This window comes from Xyrauchen texanus, chromosome 2 (assembly GCF_025860055.1).
Source record: "Xyrauchen texanus isolate HMW12.3.18 chromosome 2, RBS_HiC_50CHRs, whole genome shotgun sequence".
Classification (NCBI taxonomy): Eukaryota; Metazoa; Chordata; class Actinopteri; order Cypriniformes; family Catostomidae; genus Xyrauchen; species Xyrauchen texanus.
In genome coordinates, this window is record NC_068277.1 from 59,598,188 (window position 1) to 59,611,817 (window position 13,630).

Here is a 13,630-nt window from a genome sequence, read left to right on the forward strand (position 1 = left end):
CGAGGGATGAGAAGCTTTGGCTTTCCATCCAGCGGTGGAGGGTGGGCACAGATGGTTGGCCATAGCCTCCTCGAGGGGCGGGGTTCCCTCGTAGCCTCTTTCTCTCGCGCCGTCCACCGAGGAGAGCGAGGAAGAGAAAGAAGGCTTCAGGCGAGCAGAGTGCGGGGCTTTCCACGACATTGTGAGTTCGTCGTGAACTTCGGGGAAGAAAGGGGAGGGTCTCTGTCGAGGGGCCTGCCGGCGCCCTTGCAGGAACCACTCGTCCAGCCGGCTGCGGGCGGGTTCTTCCGGAGAAGACCAGTCGAGCCCGAGGTCTTCCATGGCTTTAGACAGGATGCGGACGATCTCTGAGTCCATGCTGGTGCCCCTGCTCATGTCCGCTAATGTCGACGGCGCGGGGTTGAAGGCCGAGCCCGGGCAGTCGTCGGATGCAGCGTCAATGGAAAGGCTGTCATCCTTTTCACCGTCGTCTCCTGACGCGCCGAACGAGACGAGACCCACCACTCTGGAGGGGTGCTGGTCTGCCTGCGTGAATTGAACTGGCGGCAGGGAGTCCTCGGGTGGTAGTGAAGCACGCGGATGTCACGCCGGGCCAGTCCCCGCGCTCTGGCGGCCTCCGTGAGCGGCGCTTTTTCTTGCGCGGCTCGAACAGAGGGGATGGCAGCACGGTGTAGCAGACTCATTCGCGGCGAAGGCGGCAAAGCGAGCGCGCAGCTCGGTGAGGCCCAGGGAGTCACATTCGGGGCATCCGCCTCGAGTGAGAGCAGCTTCTGCATGGTCAGGTCCCAGGCAGCGAGCGCAGAAAATGTGACGGTCCCCGTTCAGGAAGAGGGCCTCTGCACGAGGCGCAGGTCGAAGGCATTTGAAACAACGCCTCGAATTTGCTCTTTCACTGAAGGACAAAAAGCGTCGCAGAGGCGAACACTTGCAAAGTAGCTTTTAGTAAAAGGATATCAAGGTGATGCACGCCGGATGGCGTAGCAGAAGGCTTTAAAGGCGGCTGAAGGCGCCGGCGTCCTCGTAGCAGTCCTGCTGTAGGCTTGTCGACGGCGGGCGAAAAGACTCCAATAATCCGGAGGATCCAGCGAAGAGAAGGTCTTTGCTGAAGGAGATTAAATCTAAAGAACTCTCATGACGGGGCGCCTAATATATAGCCTTAGCCATTTAGCTCATTGGTCGCGCGTTCAGAGTCGCCCCGTCATTGGTTCGAGCAAGTTGCCGCAGCACAGCCAATGACCGAGCTGCCTCGCTCATTGCTGTCTGCTGTGCAGCTGCAATGCGTTTTACATAAAGACTTCAATATTTCTAGAGAAACCGAGTTTTCCCATAGCGTAAGCTACTTACGCAATAGGAGAGACCTCTCGAAAGGGAAAGTTAGTGCGTTAGTGCATGTGTGTGAGAGTTCGCGTTTGACGGATCGAAAGCAAGAAACTAAGAAAATGAGAGAGATTACTTCTGGGATTACCTTTTTTGTTGCAGCTCTCGTCACAGGTAACATCGCTTCAAAATCGGCATATTCTTGTCATAAACCTAAACAACTTTTTTCATCCCTACTGAGATGCAGGAATGCGCTGACATGACGACTCTATTTTTCTATGAGCGAGAATGTTTTGGCCTCAAGTGTGTGCGTTATGGGTATAATGTGTCCTTGAGTGTTTTTCCCACAGATATCTCAGATAATATAGAACCTGTTGTATTGTCCAAGTGTATCTTGCTTTAATTCAGCTCAAGCCTTCGTTGCTAATTTGAAAACGTCATGTTAGAACCAGCAACAGAGGCTTGCGCGCGCTCTCTCGGCTCTCTCTCTCTCTGTGTGTGTGTAAGCGAAACTGGGGGTGGGGTAGTGCGGTGATTTACACTACAGCTATGTGAGGCTGATTAGGGCGAAATATATTGAAACATTAAAAGTTATTTCGGAAAATAGAAATTGTTGTATTGATCAAGTCGTGGGGGAGCGGCTCTATTTTTCGTTGCGACTGTAGTCTCTCTCTCTGTGTGTGTGCGTGTGTGTGCGTGTGTGTGTAAGTGCGTGGGAGACGAGGGAGAGCGAGGGCCCTTTTTAAATGAAATTGAAATAAATGTTGAATATTTTAGACATTGTTTGACGTTCTTAAACAATTTACTTGAACCAATGGCTTTGTTTATGTTGTTATTTTGTGTTGGTAGCTTGTAGGACTCTTTGAAATAACTGAAATAATTTGGTGAAGTGACATGGAACCATTATGCGGTCAAGACCTGGAACTACTTTATAGCCGTGCGTTTACTTAAAAAATAAACCTTAGAACGCCTGTGAACCAATCAGAATCAAGCATTCAACAGACCCGTGGTAAATGTAATTATCGATCAGTGTATCATGTAATTAATTTGATTCATTTTGTATTTGAATTTCTGCTCTAGAAATAACCCATCATTTCTATTACTTGCGTGGTTTTCCATTCTTGTCTGGTGGAATGACTGTGATGTGGATCTTTTGTGCAGTCCGCAGGAGTATGCTTCTCTCATCCTGGCTGAGGTGTACCAGGACCTGGCCACAGAGACGAACTACACGAGCCTCCAACTGCAGTCCCCCGCTCTCCGCATACCCAAAACGCTGGAGCTCAGTTACAAATCCTTCCTCACTCATCAGGAAACCAGGTTGGCCGACTCCATCCCTCAGGGGTGTGATCTCACGTGCCTCACATCCTCTAGTAACCAGCTGGTGAGACAGTATTGAAGTGTCATGTTAAAATGGCATATATCATGAAAAGCACCAGGTCTTAAAATGAAATTGGTTTTGTGCTGAGGCATATAAGACTATGCAGAGCAACTTTCTAATGAGGACAGCACAATAAATTGAATAAATAACAGATTACAATTACAGCTGCCATGATGACTTAACTTTGAAAAGTGCCACTTGCACGACGGCCTGTCACAATTATCAAATAATCATCTGATTGCTGCTATTTGATCTATTTCAAATAACTGCAGTTAGATCAAATACAATACCAAAATAGATGATTGTGCACTATTCCAATCACATTTTACTGTCGAAACAAAACACCCAGAGCAGAGCCTGAAGATCATGCGAAGATTAACCACTTCTGAAACGCTATGAAGCATGCATCATCTGCGGAGATTTGCGGCAAACTCCAGCGAAAATATGAATGAGGATTTTGATAATGAATGCCAAAAACCCCAGTTTCACAATTATAATGTAATATAATATTGCTATATAATACAATAGCTATTCAAAAACAACAATGGACAATGTATCAAAACTAAAGTTGACCAAAAAGAGAGAGATTTTAATTATTTGGAAATATTTTGATATTTAAAATATTATATTCCATGCCATTCATAATTTTTAAAGCCTTAAAGGAATTCTTAGATCCCTATTTTATCATATGTTTCCAAGTTCAGTAGGAATAAATTACTTCTTAAGGTGTATGATGCACATATTTCACCTTAAAATGTATGACAATTTGTGTGACAATTAATCGTTAGAATAGTGAAAGTTTTAAACAGACAATTAATTGTCATAATCACAATAATTGTTTTTGAGAATTAATCGTCAATATAGTGAAAGTCTTAAAACTGACAAATCATTGTCATAATTGTGAAAGCCCTAAAACAGACAATCATCATAATCAAAATTATTTGTTTGACAAGTAATTATCATAACCTTGAAAGCCCTAAAACCGACAATTAATCGTCATCTTAGCAATATTTTGTTTTCCAATTAATCATCATTATTGTGAAATTCCTAAAAATAAACAATTAATTGTCATAATAGTAAAAGCTTTAAAACAGACAGTTAATCGATCATTTTAAATAATCCCCTAAATAATCCAGCACTTTGAGAACAATGATCCTCAAAAACAAATTGGATGGATTTTGGGTATTTCACCCTCTACAGTGCACAATATAGTTAAAAGATTCACGGAATCTAGTAAAATCTCGGTGTGTAAAGGGCAAGACGAAAACCACGTCTGAATACTTGTGATCTCTGATTTCTCAAACGTCACTGTCTTAAAAAACAGCATTCATCTGTAATGTATATCATGAGAATGGTCCTGGGATAACATTTGTAAACCTTTGTTAGTCAACACTACTCGCCGCTGCATCCACAGATGCAAGTTAAGACTTTACTATGTAAAGGAGAAGCCATACATCAACACTGTCCAGAAGCGCTGACGAGTTCTCAGGGCTCTGTCTCATTTTAGATGGAAAGTAGAACAGTGGAACTGTGTTTTTTGGTCTGTAAAGTCCACATTTCAAAATGTTTTTGAAAAACAAAGCCGTCGTGTTATCTGGGCCAAAGAGGAAAAGGGACATCCAAGCTGTTATTAGCGTCAGGTCCAAAAGCCAGTGTTTGTATGGACAAGGGGTGTGTCATTGCCTATGGCATGGGTAGCTTGCACATCTGTGAGGGCACCATTAATGTTGACAGGTATGTATACATTTTGGAGCAACATATCCTGCCATCCAGCACAGTCTTTTCCAGGGACGCCCCTGCATTTTCTAGCAGGAAACCACATACTGCACAGATTTCAAGTGTGGGTGCTAGATTGGCCTGCCTGCATTCCTGACCATCTCCAATTGAGAATGTGTGGTGCATTATGATGCACACCATATGGCAACAAAGACCCCTTACAATTATGCAGCTGAAGACCTGCATAATGAATGAATGGGGAAAATGTCACTTTCTAAACTTAACTTGTGTCTTCAGTGCCCAAATGCTTTAGAAGTGTTATTAGAAGAAATGGTGATGTTTCACAGTGGTTAAACACTTGACTGTCTCAAATTTTTTTGGAGTGTTTTGCAATCATATGATTTGAAATTACTTTACATAAAAAAGCTAAATTAAATTCACAGGGTAAAACATCCTATAATCCGTAGTTGTAGTGTTTTAAATAAAGCAAAGGGTTAATATAATATACAAATCACTCATTTTAGTTTTTATTAGAAGTTTCCATACTGTTACAACTTTTTCAGAATTGGGATTGGAATTGTCATAACCTTAAAAGCCATTAAACAGACAATTATTAGTTATAATAGTGAAAGCCCTAAAACAGACAAATAATCATCATTGTAGCGAAAGCCTTAGAACAGACAATTAATCATCATAATCGCAATATTTTTTGGCAATTGTTCGTCATAATAGTAAAAGCCTTAAAACACAATTAATCGCCATAATAAAAATGTTTGATAATTAATCATCATTATAGTAAAAGCCAACAGTTAATTGTCATAAGCGTGAAAGCCCTAAAACAGGCAATCGTCATAATCACAATTTTTTTTATAAAAACTACATTAAGTTTATTGAAAAATATTCCAATATATACAAATATACTTAGTAGTTTGAGTGTAGGGAGAACGACTCCATTACGTCATTCGCAATGCTTCATGGGAGTAGCTGAGCTCTTTCGCAAATAACTATGTTTCCATGGTAACAGCAGCTTTTCTAATTCATGGATCTTTCTTCAGGATTCATGGGTAGTTTTCTTCTTTAGTGAGAAATTGACAACTAAGCTTTTATAAAAATAAGTTCACACTGACCTATGGCTAATACAGAAGCATTTATCATTGCTTATATCATAAGTATACATCTCAGTGCTTAAGGCGCATCTGAGTTGAAAGGTTTATTAATTATCGTTTCAAGAAACCCAAATCTTTGACTATGCACTGGTAATACTGCTTTACAGTGAATTAGATGACTATAATTCTTACCTCAAGCCTCTGTACCACCTCCTTAATATCCTCCATTTGGCTGTCTGGCACAGTCACAGTCACCGCCTCACCCCTCTCGTAGAAGATATCCAGGCAAGGCCCACCCTGAACTCCTGTCTCGGTCACTGCCTTCCATCCAATCACATCACGACAGCTGCAATTAAAGACCACCCTTCGTGTGAATCGCTCGATGAGCACCACCGATTCTGCTGACACGCCCAGCAGGCAGGGCAGGTTCAGCCAATTGCACTGGCCACCCTGAATTGCTGTGACGGCCCACACTAAAGCCCCAGCGCTGTGAAGCTCTGCCCCCTTAGCTCCCTTTAACTTTTCTTTACGTTTTCCACCCAAAGACAACAGTGGGAATTTGGTGGAAGAATCAATGGGCGTGGTGGTGACATAGTTCTCTGCCAGGTCTTTCAGGTACTCCTGACGTGTGCGTGTGGCCATGGAGCGGAATTTCTCTGATTTCTCAGCAGCATTTTCTGCATTAATGGCTTTGGCAAGGAGAAAGTCACGGAAGGCTAGCGAACGTGGGAAGCGTGCACCTTTAGGGAACAGAGGACCAAAGAGAGGGATGTCCTTGGAGCGAGTAACTGCCACTCTACAAAAAAAGGAGATAAATACAATTTTTACTATGTACAATTTTTACTATGTACAGTTGAAGTCAGAAGTTTACTTACACCTTAGCCAAATATATTTAAACTGACATTTATTCGTAGAAATCATTGCCTGTCTTAGGTCAGTTAGGATCACTACCGTAATTTCCGGACTATTGAGCGCACCTGAATATAAGCCGCACCCACTGAATTTTCAAAAAAATATTATTTTGAACATAAATAAGCCGCACCTGTCTATAAGCCGCAGGTGCCTACCGGTACATTGAAACAAATGAACTTTACTCAGGCTTTAACGAAACACGGCTTGTAACAAAAATAAATAGGCTTTAACAAATCACGGTGTGGCAGCGGGGGCGTGGTCAAGCGCCCGTCCGGGAGAAAAAAGCGGTAAGGGCGCTTACATCAAGTGCTGAAAACTGTCACACTGGTGCCAGGGTGACAGTTTTCCCAAGAAGGACACGTGAAGCAGGGCTCTTGACATTCCAGGTAAGGCTTTTAATGGCCACAGCAATGTAAGTTTCTCAATTCTTGGACTTCTATGCGCCAACACTAGACTGACGTGTGTCTGTCTGTCTGTCACTCACTCACTCACTCACTCATTCACTCACACACACACTCTCTCTGCTGCCTTTTTATGCCGCTCTCCCCACGCTTACTGAAATTAGACACAGGTGTTAGACATTAGCTCAGGTGTAAGCGCCCTTACCGCTTTTCTCTCCCGGACGGGCGAGAAATAAAATTTAAATAAAATTTGAAAGCGGGAAAAATCCATATATTAGCCGCATCGTTGTTTAAGCCGCGAGGTTCAAAGCGTGGGAAAAAAGTTGCGGCTTATAGACCGGAAATTACGGTACTTTATTTTACTTCCTGAGTGGTATGATGGCTGCGTGGTCCCATGGTGATTATACTTGCTTACTATTGTTTGTACAGATGAACATGGTACCTTCAGGCATTTGGAAATTGCTCCCAAGGATGAACCAGGCTTGTGGAGGTCCACAATTGTTTTCTGAGGTCTTGGCTGATTTCTTTGTATTTTCCCATGATGGCAAGCAAAGAGGCACTGAGTTTGAAGGTAGGTCTTAAAATGCATCCAGAGGTACACCTCCAATTAGCATATCAGACACTAATTGGCTAATTGCCTAAAGGATTGGCATAATTTTCTGGAATTTTCCAAGCTGCTTAAAGGCACAGTTAACTTAGTGCATGTAAACTTCTGACTTCAACTGTATACTCAATATGTCATGACAATTTTATTTTATTTTTTTCCTTCTGCAAGTTTGGTATACTCTCTTACCTGTAATAAGTATCGTCAGTGCAGGGCTTATGAACTTGGACAATGATGAACACATGCTGAAAGTGAGAACGGATGGCTTTTGGTGTGAAGGGTAAAGCGCCTGGTTCCTGGAAGACTATTGTGACTATATCATTCCCTATGTGCCTTTTCCTCAGTAACTAGGACAAAAATAGAGAAACAGAGGTAGAGAAAATGAGATGTCAGGTTGTTAGTTCAGTCATGACAACTATCTGAAAGATTTAGCATGTTAATTAGGGTATGACATATTGAATCATAGGTATGGATATTGGTCTTGGCGGACTCGATCAGCTACACTGCTGATGCTGCTGCAGAGAAAGTACAGAGACTTGCTATTGCTAGAACAGAGCATTGGCCTGTGGCCTCAGACAGGCCCACAGACCAGGGGTAAGTCTGTGATGCTGACGAAAGTCATTGCAGACATAGAGGATCTTGCTATAATACGTCAATCGATTACTGCAATGGATTGATTATCTGGAGTCATCAGAGAGGGAATTAGCTGCTAATCCACTAGCGACCAAAGTAACGTCCAAATTGTTGGAATTCCTACACATGAAGAAGGCATGATATAGTGAAATTCCCAGACAAGCTCTTCCCGAGTCTGCTCGACATAACAGGCAATAAGCAAGCTTACAGGGTTCCGGCTTGCAGATCGGCTGAGGGAGATCAGCAAATTTCTAAAATCATCCAATAAAGATCTCGTGTTGCGTGAGGCGAGGAGCAAAGGAAAGCTTTCTTGGAAGAATCACAATTTTCTTACCAGATTTTGCGAATTCGACAAAAGAGAAACGCAATCGATTCAAGGAATGCAAGAAACTCTTACATCAACGGAAGATTACATTTGCTCTGATGTTTCCGGGCCAAATTGAGAATAGATACTAAGGATGGCTGCAAAATATTTACATGCCCACAACAAGCGATGTCTTTCATAGAGACAATGGGGTGAGTAAACCATTTGGTGAATTTCATATGGCCCCCCAAGTGTGCTGTCTCGCTGTACATAAACTCGGCTGTCTGAGGAGGGTGGGCACCATTTTTGTTTGGCAGGAGTTTCTTTGTGGAGTATTTTTTGCAGGACATTGGGAGGATTACGTCATCTGCTGCACTCATGAACAGCCGCTTCACTAAACATTCGTTTGTCTGTCTGAGGACATATTTTTTTATTTATTATTATAATTTTTTATGTTCTGGTTCAGATAGCGGCTAGAATTTTTTTTGTGGAGGAACACACCTTCGAGACAGTTTTGTGAATGAATCTAAATGTTCTTTGGGTTTATTCTGCTTATTGACTGGAGTTTGTTTTATAGATTATTTTCTGTTATGTAATTCTGTCTCAAAAAATTTGTACAGAAGCACCGGACTTGAGCAATCCGATGGCAAAGTTGTCACAGGGACTCTCGCAGGCGTACATGGACTTTTTGAGTTTAGAAGGATTCATGCCGGTTGGCGCTGTTGTGCGTGTGGTTAATGCGCACGTTTTTCTTTTTTCTGTTTTTTTTTTTCTGGGGGAAGTTCGGGATTTGATTGTTGCTCTAATGGGGAATGTGGTCATTATAATTCTATTTTTAAATAATCTATTTTTTTCCTAATACGCCAAAATATAAAAAATGTTAATGTAAATTTGGGAAGATATGGGGTGGACATGTTTTCTTTAGTGCTGGCTCAAGTAAGAGCAGGGGAGTCATTACATTGATAAGTACAAATCTACAATTCAAATGTCTCAAAACAAATTAAAGATCATTTAGGAAGAGTCGTTATTGCTTTAGCAGAATTTCAGGGGCAAAGGTTGATTTTGGCTAATATTTATTTATGCACCTAAAGCTGATGATCAGGGATTTTTTATAGATATTGAAGGGATGTTGCAAGCTGCTGGCATCCCTCACAATATGTTGATGGTGGGAGATCTGGTACATAAGCTTCTGCTTTACGCAGATTACATTTTATTCGTCTCCAACACCACTAGATACATGCCTTGCCTCCATAGAATCATTCATTCTTTTTCTAAGTTCTAAGGAGTCAGTTTGGTAATGAGGCATCAGTGTATTACTCCCTGCTAATTCAGAGTTTGGGGGATGGAGCCTTAACTTCTATCAAGAGATTATGGGAGAATGATTTGAACTTGGTGTTGGAAGAAGGAGTGTGGACTAAGATTATAAAAAAATGTCAAGTCTGCATCTAGAGATGGAAGGGTTCGTTTAAGCAATTCAAGATTGTACATTGATTTTACTGGACTCCCTCTAGATTATATAGGCTTGGTCTTAAAGACACACCCACCTACTGGCGATGCCAATCAGAAGTTTGAGACACAACCCATGTCTTTTGGGGGTTTCAAGAGTAATTTGTGTGACGTTTTGGGCACTCAAATTTTACTTTGCCCAAGACTTTGTATTTTGGGTGATGGGGCAGTCATAAATTTGGGGGACAAATACTTAAAAAAATTAGTTTCTGACTAGTATTATGATTGGCAGACAAATTATTTTAAGGGATTGGAAGTCGGACGGAGCACCACCATTTCTGGAATGGTGTGCTGAGATGGGGAGGGTGGCAGCTTTTGAGGAGATGGCTGGTACAAGGCTGGGGTTTGGGGACTAGTTTTTCAGAATGTGGGGTAGGTATTTGGCTGTTTTGGGGGACTCTCTGGGAAGGGATGAGGAGAGAGAAGTTTAGTTTAATTAAGTATGTTATTATATATTTTATTTATTTGGTTTGTTTGTATTATTTTAAGTGACCATGGGGGTGTTCATTAGGGTTAGGGTGGGGTTGGTGTTTGGGGAGGGATAGTAGTGGGGGTTAAAATGTAAATGTTGATTCGTCGATTATGTGTTGTTTTTCTGTGTTTTGTTTTTTCTTTGAATCTCTAAAAAAATGTTAATTACAAAAAACATGAATCATGTGGAGTACGTTTATGATATTTTCATGGTGGTTTGGCATCCTTTTGAGGCTTGACATCTCCAGTCAACATTCATTCCTTTGCATGGAAAAAAGAACCACAACATTCTCAAAAATTAGAATTACTCAGCCACTGGAGCCACCAAATCACTCACAAGTGGAAATATGTACGTGTATATATGGTCCAGAGTTCAGAAATAGCTATAAGTAAGCTATTTGTTGTTTGATTTTTTTCTGAACCGTATAAACACTAATCTCTGTGGCACTTTCAAGACATCTGTCTATTTGAGCATCCCAACCAGACCAGACACAGCAACATTGGCTCAACAAGTGGCATGAGTTTGGGGCAAGACTGTCTATTTATCGACTAATGGAAGTTGGGTTGAGTGTTCAGAGAATCTGTTTGAAAATAGTCATTATTTTAGCCATTCCTGTTTGGTGAAACTAGTTATGCAGAAATGACACATTTCACACCTTTAAGAAATGCTCATTTTTAGGGATGTCCGCTTGTTCTGTAACTTACCTGTTGTGTGTTGTTGGGTGTGTATGGAAGCATGGTGGAGACATGGAACATAATCTCGTAATCCTGGTAGCGAGTGTACAGAGAGTGTGTGCCCGTGGAGTCCGCTGCAAATAAACACATTCACTATTAAATACACATTAGGTCCCTTTGACCCAGTTTTCATCTAAATCTGCTATTATCTGTGTGTTGTTTGTCCAAACACTGTATTGACATTTGTTTTTTCACATTATTTTAAACTAATGTATGGAACATAAAATTAACAGTAATGTGGTTGTAATATTATGCAATTATTAAAGCTGTCATTCAATGATTTAAAAAAAAAATCTAATTACATAGTAATTTACAAATTAATTAATTTCAATTACACATAAATAATCCAACTGTGCTCATCATGTTTTACTGATTCAGCTGTCTTGCACATAAATGCTGCATTTTTAAAATGCTGTATCAAGAATTTTGAAACTTTGAAAAAAACATTCAGAGTTGAGGCCTTACTTTTGGTGTCTAATTGAGCTCTGTATTTCTCCCAACCCTTCAGTCGCACTCTGTCTCCTAGAAGGTCCAGAAACTCATCAAACGCCGGTCCAGCACTCTCATTGTTATACATGTCCTCTTCAGTACTCTGTCCCACTTTGCAGTACATCACCCCCACCTTACGCTGAAAATTTAGCTTCACACACAAACACACATGAACAAGGGTTAAATTATATAATACAATTATGTAACTTCTCTAAGACCATGCTGTCGCTGACAAATGTTTGAGGTCTTTGACATAAACTCCAGATCGCACCCAAATCCATACCTGTCAACACTCCCGTTTTTCCCGGGAGTTTCCCATATTTCACACCCATCTTCCGCCCCCCTACTGTTTTGTTATTTCTCCCAGGAAACTCCCATAATTTGTATGGCTCAAACCTCATTATATGAATAATCACATCAATATATTATTCCAAGGTTGAAACGCATCCTACTTGCACAATCGACACATCATACAAATTTCAACCCATTTGTGACCTCAACCTGGCAACCTACAACCCAGTTGTGCTGTTGACATCTGTGCAGGTAGTAGACGCAGGAAGTTTAATCAAGCATCACTGGTAGATGGAAGGAGAAGATTCAGGTGGTGCTCCGGCGAAAAAACTAAATATACATGTAAATTTAACAACAGCTGGACGGAAGAATTTAACCACCACCTGCCTCAGAAGACTCTTGGACATCAGGTGGCAAAACAAGATCACTGACACAGAGGTTCTTGCACGTGCAGGCATATCTAGCATCCACGCCATATTGATGCAGACCCAGTTGAGATGGGCAGGCCATGTCGTTCGCATGCCAGACCACAGGCTGCCAAAGCGTCTCTTCTACGGAGAGTTACTGGGTTCCAGGGAGGTCAGAAGAAGCACTTCAAGGATTCACTGAAGTCCTCGCTGAATGCATTCAGCATCGACCCAGGGAGACAGCCCAGGACAGAACCAATTGGCGCTCCGCAGTCCACAATGGCTCTGTGACCTGTGAAGCCAACAGGTCTGCTGCAGCAGAGAAATGTCGGCAGGCCAATATTGGTCATGGTGGGGAAAATAACATTACTCGGTCCATTAAGACCCGCTCAGAGGTCTCCCGGAATTTGGTACCCAAATGTTGACAGGTATGCCCAAAATCGGTGTTTGCTCTGGTCACTTCTGTGCGTTATGTTTGAGCAGTTCAGCGATGTGAGCAAGTTTTGAGCTTTCAAAAATAATATTTTTGCCACATAATCATGTTCTACATTTTCTTCTTCATTAATATTCCATTAAGAAATGAGTCAAAAACAATTTGAACCATGGTCTAGGGGTATTCGGGCAAAATTCTCCCTGATATTTACATTTAAAACGCCAATGCATTCACGCCATATGCAATTAATTTTTTTAATTACTGTCATCTGAAATTGTATTATAGCATTCAGTGTACATTTAGTACCTCTGCAGATATTGAGTATCTGTCAGATTAGTTCATGTGTTTCTGAAGCAAGTGTTGATGAAAGCAGAGCAGTATTTAATTACAAATAAACAAATCATACAATTACAAATATTGTATAACCAGCATTCAAATTAAAATGTACTGATTAAAATTTAAGTCCTTGACATTAAAGTATGAAAAAATATGCAAATAAGCAAACATGCCTCCAGGGGGTGAACCTTCAAAACAGGCTAATTTCTAACACTGACTTGAATGGCCAACAGGTTCTGAAATTAACCAGGATTCAGGGCAAATATGTCACCAAAAGTTATCAAAATGCCCCTAAAATTCAAAATGTGAATCCCTTTAAGGAGTTCCTCTTTAATGAATTCCTCAGTTTTATACGACATACACTGCCTGGCCAAAAGAAAAGTCACCATTTGTATTTAAATAAGCAGATACTTAAGAGCATATGATTGGCTCATTATTGCAGTGATTAATGTATTTCAGCTGGCAACAATTGTTTTAACCCTAACTGATGCAGTGTGTAGCTTCTCAACAAACATAAACAACTAAGGAGATTGCTGAAATCACTAGAATTCAGTTAAGAACTGTCCAATGCATTATTAAAACCTGGAAGGA

The 13,630-nt window shown here is 41.2% G+C and overlaps 1 protein-coding gene across 4 annotated transcripts in view; it reads right to left on the bottom strand.

Moving 5' to 3' along the window:
* The window catches only part of LOC127618813 (signal-induced proliferation-associated protein 1-like), a 94,527-nt gene that overhangs the window by 44,726 nt on the left and 36,171 nt on the right, over positions 1-13,630 (bottom strand). For all 4 annotated transcript variants that reach the window (XR_007967512.1, XM_052091467.1, XM_052091458.1 and 1 more), the window contains exons 5-9: positions 11,549-11,723; positions 11,054-11,157; positions 7,624-7,781; positions 5,710-6,313; positions 2,421-2,695 (exon numbers count right to left, since the gene is read on the bottom strand). Coding sequence is in view for 3 of the 4 variants with exons in the window: in XM_052091467.1 (XP_051947427.1) it covers positions 2,421-2,695; positions 5,710-6,313; positions 7,624-7,781; positions 11,054-11,157; positions 11,549-11,723 (1,316 nt within the window). In the remaining variant the exon portion in view is untranslated. The remainder of the gene's footprint in view (positions 1-2,420; positions 2,696-5,709; positions 6,314-7,623; positions 7,782-11,053; positions 11,158-11,548; positions 11,724-13,630) is intronic.